Genomic DNA, 18,992 nt, shown 5'->3' with positions numbered 1-18,992 from the left:
TGCACTGCTGCTATCTTGTGGACATTTAACTTGTATTGATCTGACCTCTTTTTGTCAATGTTGTGAGTATGGCGTCTGTCTGTGTTTAGAGATATTCTTATTGTTATCGCTTATTGCTTGCTTTTATTGTGCAGGGACCTGAGTACATGTTTCGTTCGATCATGTGCAAACGTGAATTGAATGACAATAAATAAAACGTTGAACCTTTGGAGCTCTCCGTCTTAAAATGGAACATTCTAGCTCAGGGGTCACCGACCTTTTTGAAACTGAGAGCTACTTCATGGATACCGAGTCATACAAAGGGCTACCAGTTTGATACACTCTTCTGAAATAACAAATTTGCTCACTTTGCCTTTAGGTATATATGATTATTAATGATTAATGATACTCATCTATGTGAAGACACTGATCACGTTAATGATTTCTCACAATAATTATCAACATAGACTTAACAAAGTGGGATACAGATAATATCAATATTCCCAATGAAATCTGATTTGTTATGGACGACAGTTAGATCTGGCTTTGCGTTCGTCGTACGTTCCCCTCACTGGTTTACTTTCATTTTTAAAACTTGCATCTGTATAATTTTCCTTCGGCTGCAGGTCGGTATCAATTTATAGCGGGTCGGCTCGGTGCAGAATGTAATTTGTGCTACTGGCGGAAAACGGGTCGGATGCAGTTTTAAGTATGGCGGGTTCGGGCAGGTGCGGGTCTGCAAGATAGGACCCGTGCAGGACTCTGCTGTGTGGCACCGACGTAAATAGTCAAACAAATCAGTTGTGTTACCTCTCATTGTGGCACAGAACACATGTTTGGTCAATATCATCCTTCTTGTAGCTGAAGTAATTCCAGATAACTGACGTTGCTTTTCTTTCTCGCACCAAATCTTTGGTCTGCTTCTGCATACTGAATAAGAACTAATGCGACTGGTGGATCGCTGCATGCAGAGTCTGCATGCACAGTGTGTGTCAGGTTCCTTTGAAATTAGATGAGTTCATTTGCTTCCTACATTGCAGGCTCTGCAATGTGACTACTGCACACATGTGCATCGCAATGACGATGCACAAACGATATATATCGTGCAGCTCTACCTGCAGGGGGAACTATTTGTAGAATATTGGCCACTATGAAAACATTTTACATGTAGCTGCGGTGCTGGCGGCCTTGTTGAGTGCGGCTGTTCCCTCCGTGCTGACTGACAGGCACTCCATTTGTTATTTGTTTTGCTTGTTTTCATATACGTTTGTTCCACTTTGTTAAGTGTCCTTGGGTACCCCGAAAGGCGCTATATAAATTGAATCTATTATTATTATGATTATTATTCTTGCATCATCCTTTTTTCTTAGTGGCCTTAATCATCTTCCATAATTGCGAGACTCAAACTTATCTTGTGTATACAGAAAATATGTAGTTCCCCGTTGTAGAGATCCACCCAGTGTTTTGTTATATTAGTCAGAAAAAATGTAACTTCCTCTAGTTTTCTACTGTAAAACTGATCAGCTTAGCTGTCATTTATCAGAATTTTACACTGTGGTATACTAAAAATGAATCAATATTCTAATTTCCTTGTGGCATTTAAAAATGGCATTATAGTAAGCTAACTGCTGGTTAATGACTGTCCACTGACGGTGTTTTAACATCGGACTCACTACCATTACACTTAATCATGCAGTTGTCAGCTCCGCACAGTATTTTCCAACTCATTAAGTTAGTTAGGTTGGTTAACTTCATGAGCTTAGCATCTATCTTCAGCAGTACATCTACCAACCTCACTTGGTTGGGAGTTAGTATCTCCTAAGTCATTATGTTAGTAGATACTCAGCAGACTTAACTGGCCTCGCTAAACATTAACAAACATTAGGTCCAGGTATCCACATTGAAGCTTTTATTGTGATGAATGTAAAACAATAACATGTTTAAAAGGTAACCTACATTTAAAAACCATTGACGCTATTTTTTTAACTACAAAAAAGAGTTGAATAGACGTGATTTCATTTTGATTTTGTAATGCTTGACAATACGCTTCTCCACACTGCTGTCACCAGCATCTGTCCACCAAACTGAGCAGGCCGACTGTCTGTCTTATGAAACACATTGAAACACACATAATAACCCATTAAATCCTTTCAAACTGGGCAGTAGATGACAAACGTCAGTGCTCTACGTTGACTTCATGTGTTTCTACATGACAGCAGAGGGTTGTGCCTCTGCTTTTGCTTCAGCTGCAGGAGAAAGACAAACATCACCATCAAAGTTGCTATTTCCATGTTAATTTCAGACTGGGAATGCATGCTAGTTACACAATAAGGACAAATTACCAAGCAGGAGGCTTGTTTTCTTGGATTTACTTTCACATGAGAACTCTATACTGACGAATGAATAGTTGCCCATGTGAGGTTCTCTATTACACCCCTCCTATCCTTGTAATTGCTTTAAGCCAAATCTGATTTGGGATAATCAACAGAAAGATGATCCTGGCATGTCTCTCCAAGTGTCTACTCCTCTCTACAGATGTCCATGCGCAGCTTTTTTACAAGGTTATACCCAATGTTTTTTCTCCTCTAACACGTACAAGAAATCCTGACCTTTGCTGTATATTAAAACCAGTTTTTATATTGAACCCTCTGTTGACACGAGCGTTTGTTATTGAGCAGACCACACAACGCAGGCCCGTTTCTACAAAGATGAGCTAGTAGTCTGTCTTTGAACATTTGCGAATGCTGTTTTAGTGTCTGTGTGCATCATCTCCAGAGGTACAACAGACCAAGCTAATTACTTTTCCAGTGCTTTGGTGTTGGAGGCTGCTTTGTGATATTTCAGGCCAACTTGCCTCCTTTTGTCTGATCACAATGCTGCCACACGCTGTATTATATACTTGTGTCATCATGCACACACCCCAGCTGTTGAGTGACTAAATGCACCATTAGGCTCTTTGTTTGTAACCACGGGGCTTCTTAGAACCTGTGGGGACATTTCTAGACACATTTGTTTTGAAATGTTGTATCTGTGGCTGTTGCAGGCCTGTAATAAGCCCATCCAATCATTTCATTCTGGCCCTATAAAATAACTGGAGAGTGTACCTGTCTCTCTACTAACAGTACATACCTGTCTGCCCACACACACTCTGCCTGTGCACTTGTTGCGCAAGACCAGGGTCTGGTGGAGCTGGTCACTAAAGAATCGAACAACTTGCTAGCAAGAACAAATGCTGGCTTGACAGGCGAGTACTAACAAAAGCCATGCCTGTTGTCTGCGTCATTATGACAGTTCAGTTCCCCTGAGCCAAGTGAGCAACAGACTAGTTCAATGGCTAATGGAGTTGTCCATGTATTTTAGACTAAAAAAGGTAAGAGAGTTTATGGAACATTGCTAACTAGCCACTAACACAGGTCATTAGTCTAATTGCTAACTAATTGCAAATTACAACATTAAGGTCGCGGGTTGTAATAAACTAAATAAATGGGGGCAGATTCTGCAATCAAATAGTCTTTTGAACCATTATTGACTTAAAAGTAGTGATTAGTGCGATGTAAATCTCTTTTTTTGTGTATGTAAGTTGCAATCTCCAAAAGGCTTTTATTATGATATTAAACACTGAAAAAGATCCACAACATTGTGTCTTAGAAGCTGGAACCTGAAAAGTATTAAGAATTAAGTCACTGACAACAGAGTGAGTGAGTCATTTTCTGTTGATCAGCTGATTGATTGATCAACAACATTAATCACTGAAGTACTAAATTCAAGAATGGCACTCACTGATGACTTTGAGTCGAGGGAACCTGTAGACAACCTGTCATTAAAACATAACGTGATACTCAGTCCTGCATGTAAATCATGAACTTTGTGTTGACAGTGTTTCCTCAAAAGATTGTTATCAATATGTAGGAATTTGAAAAGTCCCTCCCTGACTATCACCATGCAGGAGCACGTGCACGGCACGGCATGACACGTGGCAGATGGCTATTTCTCCCGACCAGTTCCCCTGGCTTCCTCTATTTCTGGCATCCCTGTGTGAAGGGTCTGTTGTGAAGGCTGTCACAATGTGGCATTCAGCATCCTTCTTAATCCACCTGATTTTCCTCTGCACTGATTTCCAGCTCGTTCCACTGGATCACATTAGGTGTATTGTGTCACAGTAACCAGAGGAAGTTTCCATCCTGCTGTGATGAAATGTACAACAGTAAACGAAGAGAAATAATTACATGCTTCTCAAGTTAGCTTTGCTAAGAAGCAATTTGTCAGCCTCGCCCTCACTTACACCCAGCCTGACCTTCCTGCGCAGCAGCCACTTCTAGCCTTTCCTTCCTGAGCCTTACACTACTGCTGTGAACTGTCACTGTAGGCGTGAACGCTCAAGATATCATGCAGTGATGGCAACACACCCACTCACCTACACACACATACACACCCACCCACCAAACACACGTATGTACACACACACACACACACACACACACACAACAGACTCAATGCCTTATTTTGGCCTTGGCCGTGCCCTGTGTGTGTGTGTGTGTGTGTGTGTGTGTTGCTACAAATTTTGGTGTTCAGTAGAATACACTGGAGCCATGCAGCGAGGCCCAGCTGATGTGTGTGGCAGTGAGCCGAGAGGAGCGTTGGATTGGAGAGAGTCGGCCTTCAGTTGTAATGATGCAGCTGCTCTCTCTCTCTCTCTCTGTCTCAGCCTGTCTTTGTCTCTGCGTGTCTCTCTGCCTCCCTGTCTCACTTCCTTTCTCTGTACCTGTTTTTACTTTTATGTTAGTATTTCTTTAAAGAAGTGTAACCAGTTCATCCTGCCGTCATGACCAAATGATAACAATGGTAAAAGTAGACACACATATTTCTTAAAGGACATACAGTATTAGGTTATAGATAGATTGATCACTTCAATTCAGATTGCATTGATTATCATAACATGCTTTAATTACAGATTCTCAAAATTGCTTTTCCAAAGATATGCATAGGGTTGGACAGTGTCTTGATATAATATTGTTATTGTGACATGAGACTATATATGCTCTGAGATTTTTGATATTGTAATATGGCATCAGTGTTGCTATTTCCTGGTTTGGCAGGCTGCATTACAGTAAAGTAATGTCATTCGCAGACTGCTCTTTATGTTCTATGGCTTTACCCACGTCGTCTTTATATCCACTTTAATAATGATTATTGACCAAAAATCTAATATTGTGTCAAAGTAACAATAGTCAAACTTACAGTGTTGTTGCAGTATCATCTTGGAAGTTTTTGGCCAAAAGTCTTGTGACATTTGTTTCCGTTGCCCAGTCCTGGCAGTAATGAAGGAGATTTTGAGCAGATTGAGATATCATGCAGCAGGGTCATGACTGAAACTTGTGTAAACATAAAGAAAATATGCATCAGATTTCCATCTGATTTGTTACACCATGTTTTATTGTAAAACTGTGAACCAGATTGTCACTCTTACAATTAACCATAAATGAATGCCGTCACTGCCCTGGTGTTTGTCAAAATGAAATGTTAAATGCAATTTCATTAAAGATACATTATGTAGAAAGTGGCAGAAATGTATCAGACTTATAAAACTTAACATCATAACAAAGTTAGTCGTGGAATGTATATAACACTGTGATCCTTCACTCTCGCTGGAGTTACATAGTGCAGAAACAAGAGACAGAAACGCCAGTCACCCTGCAACAACACACAGTACCATCATCAGTATTCTGAAGCTGTTATTTTAAGAGAGTAAGACATAATTATAACAGTAATTTAAGAAACTGAATTTGTCTACCTGTGACCCCCGCCCAAGCAGAAATGCTTTGCTTGTTTTAAAAAGCAAGAATAAAATGAAGGCCCTGTAACAGATCAAGTAATTTTTCATACCAAAATCTGCTTTCACTGGAAGAACAGCGCCCTCTGCATGCCCTGTGTTGTAAACCATTCAGCCAACTTCCTGATTTATCAGACCACGTTGCATCAGTATAAAAGGCTGCTTATCTTGGCAGTGGTCTCATGTGTTTCAAGTTGCTGTGCACTGTCTGATCCTCACTGTAGTGATGTTTAAACGCTGCACACAGCACATTTAATGAATATTCAGTAAGTCACCTGTTCCAGCCAGTTAATCATAACACCTCTCCCCCTCTTACTCTCCTCTCTCTTTAACAAGATCAGGGAATTCATGTCGTGTTTTTCAGCAGGTGATCATGAGCAGAGTAGCTGCTATCAAATGATTAAGTGGTGATGTGAAATGAGATGTTGATGATGTTCACCTCGCTGGTTAGCGTATGTTCGTGCATCACTCTCTGAGAATGAAGGCCCTGCTGTTTGTGATAGCACACAGCTAACAATTGCACTTGGATTGGTTTCAGGCCTCAGGTCTGTGAGACGACAGGATGCGATTTCAGTTTGTGAGGTTAGCCGATGCTCTCTGACAGGATGTCAGTAGTCTGCACATCAAAGGCATCCAAAGGCACCTGAAGGCAAGCAGGCTGCCACCATTGCTGCTGAGAGAAGCGCTAATATTAGAAGGCAGAGCGATGTACATGAACTGTGGTCTGGTTCCACCTGTTAGCTTTTATCTATTTTTCCTTGCGACATACAATTCTTCTGCAGCACTTGCATAATATTTACAGGATGGCTGTTGTCCTTCACCTCTTCTACGGTATATCGCTCTTTCTCTTTTTCTCTCTGTCTTTACAGTAAGATAGATGTGTGATACATGTGCATTATTGACGTTTGGGGACTAAGTTGCTGTGCTGGAGGGTTTTTTTTTTTTTTCTTTTTCTGCTCCATTACTGCTCTCCCCCAGGACCAGGAGCTTTACCTGTGAGTTGAGCTTCACTTCACCCTGGCTATCACAGAGTTACTGTAGCACTAACCCTTGCCCTCAGTGTCACACTCTTACAGTATCTGTTTACGCTGGTCAAAATACAGTGTGTTAAGGGTCATTCCTGCTGCTCTTAATGCTCGTTGGTGGAAAGTGTACCTTAAGAAAAGCAAAGACTTCGTGTCATGTTGTTCATCTAGTTCAAGTCCTAGATATTTCCTGGCACCAGTATCCAGGAATATGATTGGGAGAGGATCAGTTTTAAAAGAAGCTCCACCGGAGCAGACGGTTGACACTGACTGTAGGATGAAGGCTACAGGACTTCTGCACTGACGCTGGCCTTTGACCTCCTGTGAGAAAATTCTCCAGTCCAAAATCGGTGCAGAATTAGTTGAGTTATCCATCTGTTTTCCAGTACGTCTCTGGGTGACATTTGTTTCAGGCAGGCTAAGAAAGCTAACCTCAGATATCCTTCACTCAGATATCTCCTCCAGCTACATCTTATGTAATCTCCAGCAAGCTGTGGGTCTGCCTCTGGGACCCCTTTCAAACATTTCTGGAAAACCTGTAAAAGGAGGCATGAGTGGGGCATCTTTATGTGTGTGTGTGTGTGTGTGTGTGTGTGTGTGTGTGCTGTAGGTGCATCCATAATCAGGTGAGCGCATGGACACACAATCCATCCTGTCACCGTCAGAAGGGGGCTGTGGCTCACTAGCTCTGATGACTCAACAGGCTCACCCATCTAAGCCAGCCTCAACCTTTCAGAGCTTTGCGCTCGTGGAGCAGAAGGTCATTGTTGATTGAGCAGGAGCTGTTTTCATCCCTTTCAAGGTGACACTCGAGACTGAGGTGACAGGTCAATACAGTCATAACCTGAAATGATTTTGCAAAGGACAACTTCTTTCGTCTCAATTCTGATTGTAGACCTCGCTGAAGAGACTTGTGTGAATGTATTTTGGCCAAAATCATGAAGAGAAAAGCTGTGGGTGAAATTGAGTGAAGTCTTCCTTTGGGCATTTTAGTAGCTAGCCAAGCTATTGCTCTATAAAGACACCAAACTCAATATGAGTGCCAGAAAAATCATCAGCATTTAGCATTTACCCAGAAGGGGCTTACCCTAGACAAAGCAACCTTCCAGTATCTGTCTGTGGATGGATCTGCCAAAGAGAAGGGGACGGTGGTGCACTGTTGTTGCTTTGACTTTGTGTGTCGGCGGGGGTGCGGTGTGGGTGGGGGCTCCCACGGCGCTCCTCGGAACTGGGTCAGAAGGATTAATTTCCTGGCCTGTCCGATGGAAGCTAATGGCAGATTAGCATGGGAAGTTTCACTTCCAAAACAGCGCTCCCACCCACAACCCTCAGCCAGGACTGTGGGAGGGAGGCAGCACGCCGCTTTTCACTCTCCAGGGTTTTCGGTGAATGTGTGTGTTGAGTAACGCTCCGGCCCAGACTGTGTACTCATGTACTTTTTGTCTGACTCCCTGGTGATCGTGTGTGACTTAAGCAATTCAATGACATTGTGAGCTAACAGTGTCCAAAGTGGTCTTAGTAACTGCCTTAACAGCTGTGAGGTTTCGCAAACCAGTATCTTTCTACTCAGTCCTGTGTTTTCAGACTTGACTTACATGACTAACGTTTCAAACAAATAACACATTCTTCATCTTACAAGTGAAAAGGATCGTTCAGAAGCTATAAAATACACCTTTTTGTCCTGCCACAGCCTTATGGATTTGCAGTGTCCAGTAACTCATCAGAGGTAGGAAAGTTAAAGCGAGTACAAGGAACTTATATTTAGTGTTGATTTTGGCAGCCCCTCTGGACATTAGCAGTATGAACACCATCACTTCCTGTGGTGAAGATCTTGATAAGGCTTTTCTTGAAAGAAAGTGGAAGAAAGAGGCAACACAAGCAATTTATCTCAGCTGTTTGCAGGAACAAGGAACTGTGTCTATTTGTGGCTATGTCAGATTCATAACATTAATATGATGATAGTTAAACAAAGTAAACCTTTAAGTGCTGTACCACCACACTACAGAGCACTTCCTTCTTCAGGCTGTGAGACTCAATTCATCCTCAGAACCAACCCAGATAAGTCAGAATCTGAACTCAGTGAACTATAACATCTATATATGTAGAAAATATCTAGTCTTCTCGCTTATGGTCCTTTAAACGTTCCACTTCATAAAAAGGAGCATACACTGTGGAAAAGGTTCAGATAAAGCGTGAATATCACCTTTGTGTGGATAGTTCAAGATTGTTTTCGATTGTGGAATGAGCTCATAGCTGCCCCTTCCCGTTAGAGTGACTAGGGTTCTCGTCTTCAGTTTTAACATGTGAAATACTTAAAGAGTCAGGCCTAAGATGTTGATTTGGAAAATGCATGTCTGCTTACCTTACCACTCCTGATAATGCAGGTGCATAGCCACTTTCCTTCTTTCAATGGGAAGCAATCCAGCCCTTCAACTAAGTGGACAGGCTCAAACAGAGCTAGGCTAACGTTAGCTACTGACGTGGTGTGTCTTATCTTCTTGTGCTCCTATTATATTGTGTTTTAGCATTCAGCTTGTGTCACTTGAGGACACAGGAGCTGCTCACTTCAGGCATAGCTCATACTTGCAGTGAGTATGCTCATATTCCAGAAGTGTAATGAAGCTACCTCTGTGATATTACCATATATTTGCATTTTGCATTACATCCTTCCTTTCAAAAAATTCAAAATGGCTGAAATTAGAAAACCATGATAGGTATTTTCTGTATATCCAGAGAATCTAGAACAGTGGTTCTCAAATGGCGGCTGGCAGACCGATGGGCCCCGAACTATTATTCCTTCACAATGTGTTTTGGTTGGGTCAGCACTTGTATCCCGGGACTTGTCTCCATGCCAACAAGACCCATGTGTTTAATATGCACATATAAACTCCCCTCTATCCGGCTGCTTCAGCTAAGGTAATGTAAATGTAGGCTTATGTCATGTGAAATGTAATTAAGCATTTATTAACATTCATATATATATATATATATATATATATATATATATATATATATATATATATATATATATATATATATATATATATATATATATATATATATATATGATCTATTATTATATATATAATATGATCTATTTTGCTTGTCATTCACCGGCTCCCGTCTGTCTCCTCCCAGTCCACTGTCCAGTAAAAAGGAAAGTCATAACAGAGAAGTGTTTCTGTCTGTCTCTCCTCACATCTCTGTCTGTCTTCTCGCTGTTGTGTTTGGTTGCTGCTGGCACCGGTGGACCTGTAATGTGCTGAACATAATTTTACTAAGGTTTCGTACTGTGACCACAAACTCTTTCTTTCCTCCTCCATCTTTCCTACACCTTCTGTGTTTGTCTTTTCAGCTTCCATCAGGCCAACATTAAAGCCCTACTTAATTGCTTTCGGGGATCCAGATTTTGTCCTAAGATTCTGGTTATTGTTTTATGGCTCTGTGTTTTGATTCTGGAAATCAGTTTGAATGTTAACATTAATCTGCGCCTTTTAGCAGGGTAGCAACAACATCCAAAAGACACGTTACTTTCTCTCATCCTCTCTTGTTTACTAACTGCTCACTATATCTTTACATTGACAGTAAAGAGAAAACAAGAACTGTCAGAACCTTCAAATTGTCCGGCAAAACAGCAGAGCTCACTTGGCTCATTCCCAACTGTCTCTGCTCTCTTTTATAAGGTATTGGAAAGAATGTCATCTGCGACCGGACAGCAACGCCTCTGGATGCCTTCAGAATGATGTCAGCAGCCCAGTACTACCCCAAGTTGCTGAGCATTATGGGAAATGTGCTTCGTTTCTTGCCGGCCTTTGTTCGGATGAAGGAGTTGCTAGAGGAAGGGTACATCGGGGAGCTTCTGGTCTGTGAGGCCCAGGTATGATACAAACTATAAATGCTTGTCTTTTAAAATGGTGATTTTTCAGTTGCTTGTCAGTTACCATTTATAATGATGACAACAATGTTATATTTCCACTTGAGTTTTGAGTGAGAGCAGCAGGCACATAGATTCTACCACGACTGTTAATGTTCTTGACCTCAGTTGTCCTGGTCACATTCAAGTAAAAAGAGATCTAATACATCGTCAAAAAAATACTGTCACGGTTTGTCCTCTTTGTCCTAAAGGTCCATAGCGGTAGTCTCCTGGGGAAGAAATACAACTGGAGCTGCGATGACCTGATGGGAGGAGGTGGTCTGCATTCGGTGGGCAGTTACATCATAGACCTGCTGACGTTTTTGACTGGTCAGCGTGCAGCGAAGGTCCACGGCTTCCTCAAGACCTTTGTCAAACAAACGGATCACATCCGGGGCATCCGTCAGATCACCAGTGACGACTTCTGCACGTTCCAGATGGTATTGGAGGGAGGCGCCTGCTGCACCGTCACGCTCAACTTCAACGTGCCCGGAGAGTTTCGGCAGGAGGTGATTGTTGTGGGGACAGTCGGAAGGTTAACGGTCATGGGGACAGACCTGTACGGACAGAAGAACAGTGGGGGTGGAGGAGGTGGCGGAGGCCCTGAACTCCTGCTCAAGGACAGCACACCACTTGAGAAGGCATCTTTACCAGAGAAGGCCTTCAGTGACATACCGTCCCCATATCTCATAGGAACGATCCGCATGATCCAGGCTGTGCGGCAGGCCTTTCAAGACCAAGACGACAGGAGGACATGGGACGGGAGGCCTCTGACGATGGCTGCTACCTTCGAGGACTGTCTTTACGCTCTTTGTGTGGTGGATACCATCAAGAAATCCAATCAGTGCGGAGAGTGGCAGAACATTGTGGTGATGACGGAGGAACCCGAGATCAGCCCGGCCTACTTGATCAGCGAGGCCATGCGACGGAGCAGGATGTCGCTCTACTGTTAGCATCCGGGTAAAGTGCTGACCCCTTTAAATGGCTGAACGGCAGTGTTACCTTCGAACCTGGAGGTGGTGCCACAAAAGCTTTGCCGTTGTTGAGACTGTATTCATACTGCTACTGGGTTTAGTTCTTACATTCAGTGAGGGTTCATTTTAACACTGTCAAATCTGTTGTTACTGTTACAGACGGAGAGGTTACACCACTATGATACAGGGAGGTTACCCTGCTTCTGCATTAGAGGAAAAGCAATGTGATCAATAATCAAACCTTTATTTATATGGAAGCCTTTGCTGTGTTCCCCTCCAGACAGAAGGAATGAGTCCTTCCAGGGAGATTCGCTTGTGAGTCAAACTGAATCATGCAACAGAAAGACAAGATATAGTCCTACAGTGGAGGCAGATCAGAGAGTGAAACTAATGCTATCGTGTTCTGCTTGACCTTAATGGTATTGCACCTCTCATCTCAGCTCCTCTTCTACATGACTTGGTCTGGAAGACACCTTACACTGTGGGTCCAAACGAGGACAGCCAAGGAAGAATGATAGTCTTCTCAGTTCAAGCTGTGCCGCTGTGTCGTTGCTAAAGGTCTGATGTACATGTTAGTTTGCCAAGTGAATGTTTTGAAAAAAAAAAAAGAAAAAGAAAAAGAAAAAAAGCAACATGCTTGATAGCTTCAGCGTCTGTCTGTTCTTTAGGCTTGCTTTGTATGTGTGAAACATGAGAAAAAAGAAATCAATAGTTTGGCTGGTGGGCTTTCAGAGGCGTTTGCCTTCTGGTTTATGTATGCAATATACTGTATCTTCCAGCCTGGAGTAAAGGGTTAAAACACACTATGATATGCCTTTATGCAGTTGCAGTAGCCTTTGCATCAGGCTGCAAGTCCTGCATGGGAGGCCAGTACAGTGATACTAATGTTCTTATTTATTGAATGCTTTTTTTTTTAATTATTTTTATGAAGCATGGCCATGAAATACACAGAATTCTGTGTGGTGTGAACGTATCTGTGCTGAGCCTTAAGTATGGATATAAATACAGTCTGTTGAACAATGTTCGGGTATTATCTTCATATTGCAATGCAACGGGTCACACTTGCATCAGGCTACTGTGATTGAGCGTTTAGCATGCTTTCTAAAGCAGTGAAATGTAGGTGAAATCCATCACATCAATTAGACGTCTACAGTGAGACTGGGAACTTGCAGCCAGTTAAGATAAGCATTTCTTTATGTTTCTGTTAGAGTTGTTAAATGTTGGTCGGATGCTGGTGTTATGTTTTTTTTTCTTAGTTCCAGCAAATGCAATGAAAAGACCAAAACCAACAAAATAAATCCACCCATCAGCACTGCTCACAACGCAACTGTGGCACTCAGCATCAATCATCATTGATTCTTATCGAAGATGTCAATCTTTAAAGCTGCACAAATCAATGTTTTTTTTTCATTAATGATGGGTCAAATGATAACGGTCAATGTGTAATGTGAAAGGTGTTGATAATAGCAATCAACCCACAAAGTATTATCACCTGACTCTGCAGTTTCCTTTAACTCTATGTAACGTTTAAGCATCTTTCAGCTCTTTAAGGACAACAGCTGTTTTGGTTCAGTCTCACCTCGTTGGCAGCTTTTTTTCAGCGAAAAAGGTCTGGTACGCTGACAATACACACAAAATTAACGATTCGCTGGTAAACATCATGGAGCATTAAAAGCTAAGAGGGTCACTAACAGAGAGAAAAACAGAGCTAAAAGAAAAATAAAATTGGACAAGCATTTCTTGTGAAAAGAAGCTTTAAGAACATATATATGTTTAATTTCTTTTGGGGTTTTTTTTACAACCATTTTCCCCCCCAAACATCTGTATTTTCAGTTTATGTGTATTTATCAGAAACTGTTTTCAGCTGCTGACTAATCCACATTTGATGCTCTATGGAGAAATATATATATATATAATATTACCAGCCTTATCCTTTAGGGCATAACGTGCGTGCATTATGAGTGCAGCTGGCCTTCAGAACTCCAACTACTCTTTGTTTTTTTACTGTATGGCAATCGCAAAAGAGAGCTAAAACAAACCGTCAGAAATTATTTGCAAATACAGGTTTGATATTACCCGATACAGGTAAAAGAACTGACCTACAAGCCAAAAGATTGATTTTTTTTTTTTTTTTGATGCATCTCTGTTCCCCTGTGTGGTTTCAAGTTCTTAAGCTGTGCTGAAATACTATCTATGTAATGACTACTGAAAATGTACATATGAAAATATTATAAAACAACATTATGCGGTTGTCTAAAGAGATGAACAAGTACTGTATGTATTTTAATTGTAAAAAAAAAAACAACAACAAGCAACTGGGATGTTTTGATGAGTGTTGAGGTATTTATTCTTCGTTTATGCTATCAAAGTTTTGTGGACTAACCTGCAGTGTGTTTAGGAGATTTCCAGGAGACTGAGGCCTTGGAGCGATCAGCTTTTTTATAGTTCCCCTTCTATGAATTACCGACCAAAACGCTATTCTCTTGACGCTGTTATGAAAAGCTTTATGTTGGCTCTGAAGATGGATCGTCAATCAACACAGTCATGATCCGACATAACCTCACTGTCATCCCGTGCAAACACTGATATGAAAAGTGAGCTGGTCACAGTGCAAAGTATCAGTAGTAATAATGTTTAACTCCCTTTTATTGTTTAGTGTTCGAATTGTCACTCAATGTCCTGTTGATGTCAGGACACATTACAGTGCGTGCTGTGGTGCGATCTGCTGCACAGAACTGTGTCACGCTTAGAGGTTGCACATTTTTAGAAGAAAAGCGCCCTCTTTGACTAAAATGCCTGAAAACGCTCTGAGTCCAACACTGATAAACTATCATCATGTAAGATTGCTCAAGTTTGATTATTGCTCCTTGTGTACCAAGCGCCTTATCAAATCTGCGTATAGACTTTCCCCCCTTCTGTCTGATAACAGTTGCCTGATTTAAACCTGCACAAGGTGTTCATTGGAATTCCCTCTTCTAGTTTAATTAAAAAAAGCATCATTAAGCTGAGATATGTCAACAAGTGGTCCTGAATTAATGTCATGATTTATACTTGAATTTAGGTGTAGGCAAGGATGCCCAGTCTCAAGAATACATGTTGACCACAGATATGCTGCAACTTTACGTTTCTTTAGGTTCAGTCTTCTATCTTATGTTGCGACAATGCTGTGCTTTGGTTAGGTTTAGGCACAAAAACCATTTGGCTAGGGTTAGGAAGACCAGCTTTGGTCACAACAAACAGGGCTGGAAATATCTGGAGGTCTCATTAAAGATATCCCAGCTGGAAATTGTTCCAAAGTCCTCTTAAAAAAATAGCCAGTGGTTTCACACTTAGAAATGTTGAAACTCTCAACATGAAGTCACTGGTAGCCCCCTGACTGCCACCATGTATGACTGTAATAGCCTTTGCTGTTGAGTCTGGATGTAAATCATCCACTGATAAATGTGTACAGGGAACCTACGGTGAGAGACTAGAGATGGAAACCTGGATACCAGTGATGATAGAAAGTAAATCTGGGTAGGAATTCTCAACAAGAAAGACAGTTCTTCCCCAAAGTCTGAGAATGGTTTAGTCCACTAGTTGAAGTCCTTGACTCAACTGAAGAAAGTTCATATCAATATGATTTACAAGTCACAAAATGATTTGTTTGTGGTAGATTCACCACTAGGATCCATTTCATGCCATAGTCATTTGTAAATCTTTAATTGCGGGTGACCATTTATTGGATGTGTCCTGGAAAGCATCACGTGATTTAGTTCAAATACAAATTTGTGAAACTGTCATTTAATCTGATTATCTAAGTTGGGTTTATTATTGATTTCGGAGAAATGTCCTTGACAGAACTGTTCCTTTTCAACCCATATGTTGTTAAAGGTTAACTCCATCAATTTTACACATTAAAGTATGTTTACAGGTCTTGGGGAGTGCTGCTGCTTACAGTCTGTGAAAAAAGTAAAACTCTTTTGTGTCTCTGGAGGAGGTTGCATGGAATCTGATTATATGCCTGCAGTAATACCACTCAGTAGCTAAGTTGCATTGTGGGTAATGTGGGCACCAGGTTTTGAAAAGAAAGAAAAATGTGTGAAATAAAAAAATTAATCTGTTTTGTTCATTTGTTTTTAACCTCCCCATAATGTGTCCACCAGTGTTATATGAGTGCTTTTCAAAAGCCTTGTGCCTACATTACCCACAATCCCACATAGCCAACTAATCCCCTTCTTTATTATTATTAATGCATTCCATGGTTCTTTCCATACTTACAAGACAGTTGGAAATTATTGAGAATTTACAAACGTGCAAAATTAAGTTTGTTTTTGTATTTGGAAATGTAGCTGAATAAAGATGCAGCCGTGACATGTGTCATTGCTCTGCATACTTGTTTTGCCAGTGCTGTTATCATGGTCCATGAGGAGAATTCTGCAGGGTAAAAGCAAAGGAGTGTGTTTGATGGTCTTAGTTTAGCATAGTTTTCAGTAAGCCCCCAAAGAATCACAACAGGAGTCAGATTTAGTCAAAGTTTAGAGAAACTAAACTCAGCTTTAAATGTATTCATTTTATTTCAACCTTCTCTCATTTCTTCCCTTTTGTCTCCTAATCCACCGTCTGTTTTCAGAACACGGCAACTTGGCTGTCATGGTTTCATTACCCAGGACTGTGTGTGTGTGAGGATCCTCTCACAATAGATCCAGTCTGCTTAAATCAGCTGCTGAGATTGAATTAACTACATTACTGTCCCAGGGTGAAAGATATTCAAAAAACCCAACTGTGTCTCAACATTAGCTTGAGCTCTTTCACGTGTCTGAAAGGTGGATTTACTCACAGTTTGGTGATGCTAGCTGGAGGTTTATCCATGTCCACGCGGACCCAACCTGCTCCATGGAGACGCAGACAGCTCAGCAGACACATCGTCAGCCAGCTTCCCATGCACTGTGCTGAATGTGCCATTAGCATTAGCCTCACATTAGGAACATCAGAGGACCAGAAGGCTTTTCATTTGAGCCAGTGCACAGACTTGGCAAAACACGGGAACAAAAGTCCCGCTTAATTTAGCGTGTTGGTTACAATTCTGTGATGGTGAAGCAGGGAGGATATTCATGCATCGCAACCTCACTGTGTATTAGTGAGACGTCTGCAAAGGCCTTTCAGTGACATCAGCCGCAGCTGGGTGTAGATTACTCATCTATGCATGAGTTCCACTGGGCAGCACTCTGAAACAGATCTGAGTTCTGAAGCGCTGAATATTTAATGAGTGGAATTTTATGAGCTGATACAGTCGAGTACAAGGATTTAATACATTTTCAAAACTCAGCATTGAAATGTTCACTGGACTCATTTTCTCATGTGTTCTTTCAAATGTTGACTCACGGAGTGTTTTTTATTTGATCTTAATTAAAGAGCTGGTTAACGATCAGACTGATGCTCAGGTGATTTTACGCTGTATCATCCTTGCAGCGGTGTGGACGGCGGAGCTCGTTCCCTCGTGTTTCATATTTAACAACTGCCGTGTTTTATGGACTTGTTGATGTAGATATTCTTATCATTCAGCTCTCTGTTTGTTTGCCTGTTAAGGACAAACCGTCCGTGTGCATCAGAAAAAGACGTTGCAGAATAATAAGACAGGAGGCGTACAGTTCCAACTTTGCACTCTGACTTCTCTGACTCTGAATTGCTTGTTCTTTCTGTGCCAGCATTCACAAACTGCAGGAAAGGTATTCCCATACTGAAGGAGAAAAGGGTGGAGGTGGAGGTGGAGGTGGGGGAGGTGACAGTTCTTAATTTTGAGAGACAAACAACCTCGAAGATAACACAAAGAGCCACTCTTCTGCTTTCGGAGACCATTACTTAGCAATTGGAAGCTACATTGCCAAAACTAGGTTCTCTCTCTCTCTCTCTCTCTCTCTCTCTCTCTCTCTCTCTCTCTCTCTCTCTCTCTCTCTCTCTCTCTTATCTTATTATTTCTTTTTTCTCTCCACCCCCCTCTTTATCTCTTTTTCTTTCCATTGTGAGTCAGGTTGAAGCCTGGAATATAAGCTCACTGGTGCTTCTTCCCCCTAAAACTCTTCTCTTCTCTTCTCTTCTCTTCTCTTCTCTTCTCTTCTCTTCTCTTCTCTTCCTGTGGGAGCCCTTTAATAAAACCTAATAACAGACAGACATATGTTGTGAATGCCTGCCCTCAGCTGGTTTATGAATGCTGACTCCTGCTATGTCTTGTTGTGCCCTTAACTTGCTCAAACAAATAACCATCTTGATTCTGTAATGTGCTTATATCCAATATTTATTGTCATGTATGCATATTGTGGACGCATGGACCTCTGTACATACTGTAATTTGAGCTCTCAAACGCATATTTATGGCTCTTAATCTAGAGAATGTATTTACTGTAGGGATAATTTATATTTTCTATCCGTTAAGGACAATATGCCATTTTAAGGAGGTCAGCCGACGTCGCAGAAATAATAGGCCATCCTCTGCGTGCTGATAAGTGTGATGGTGCACTCGTGTTCAATGAGCCCTCTCATCCCTTCTTCTTTTTCTTCTGATTGACTGTGTTGGTCCTGACTCAGTGTTTTACCGTCCCATCTCCCTGCACCAGTGGTCAGCACTGACTGACTGAATGTGTGTGTATGAGTGAGGGTGTGTGTGAAAGAGAGAAAACAAGTGTGTGTGTGTGTGTGTGTGTGTGTGTGTGTGTGTGTGTGTGTGTGTGTGTGTGTGTATTGTCTGCAACATGGTTTACGGCTTCAGCACTTGTCTAATGCTGTGGTTTCTATGGAATAAAGAAAAAAAGAACATCCATATTGACTTGTGTAAGTGTCTGTCTGTTGCGGGTGTTTTGACTGTGTGATGAACGAAAACTAAATGATACAGAAAAAAACCTTGCATTGTTCGCTTTATTGTTGCTCTGATATGTTTTGTTATAGTCATATTTCTTGTATTTATTTGAGGACATACAGTTGTCCTGCAGCTCCTCCTCGACTGCACACAACTCATTGAAAGCGCCTGCTGCCCCCTGCTGGCTGATGTAGATGCTGCACCCTCTACTGCTTATTGTCAGGATGACACCCTCACATTTATGAATATTTAGTAGATGTTTAAACTTTGCATCATTTTATGGTATGTTTCCACTGAAAAATAAGAACAGTTTAGCTTTTTAGGATGGGAACATTATTTCAGGAAGCAGCTAAATGTGGCACAGTACTGCTGGGTAACATTAAACCCAAACCAAAACATTACTGAAATGATCAATAGAGTGTGAAGAAATATTTTTTTTT

At 41.4% G+C, this 18,992-nt stretch overlaps 1 protein-coding gene across 1 annotated transcript in view; it reads left to right on the top strand.

Annotated features, from left to right (window-relative positions):
• Nucleotides 1-14,047, top strand: part of si:ch211-276f18.2 (glucose-fructose oxidoreductase domain-containing protein 1) — a 30,297-nt gene extending 16,250 nt beyond the window's left edge. Inside the window, exons 2-3 of the mRNA XM_037079043.1 lie at nucleotides 10,518-10,711; nucleotides 10,960-14,047. Coding sequence (XP_036934938.1) covers nucleotides 10,518-10,711; nucleotides 10,960-11,700 — 935 coding nt within the window. The 3' untranslated portion in view covers nucleotides 11,701-14,047. The remainder of the gene's footprint in view (nucleotides 1-10,517; nucleotides 10,712-10,959) is intronic.
• The last annotated feature ends 4,945 nt before the right edge of the window (nucleotides 14,048-18,992 follow it).

Source organism: Acanthopagrus latus, chromosome 19, assembly GCF_904848185.1.
Source record: "Acanthopagrus latus isolate v.2019 chromosome 19, fAcaLat1.1, whole genome shotgun sequence".
Taxonomy (NCBI): Eukaryota; Metazoa; Chordata; class Actinopteri; order Spariformes; family Sparidae; genus Acanthopagrus; species Acanthopagrus latus.
Note: the sequence above shows the minus strand (reverse complement) of the source record. Positions and strands in the feature narration are given on the sequence as shown.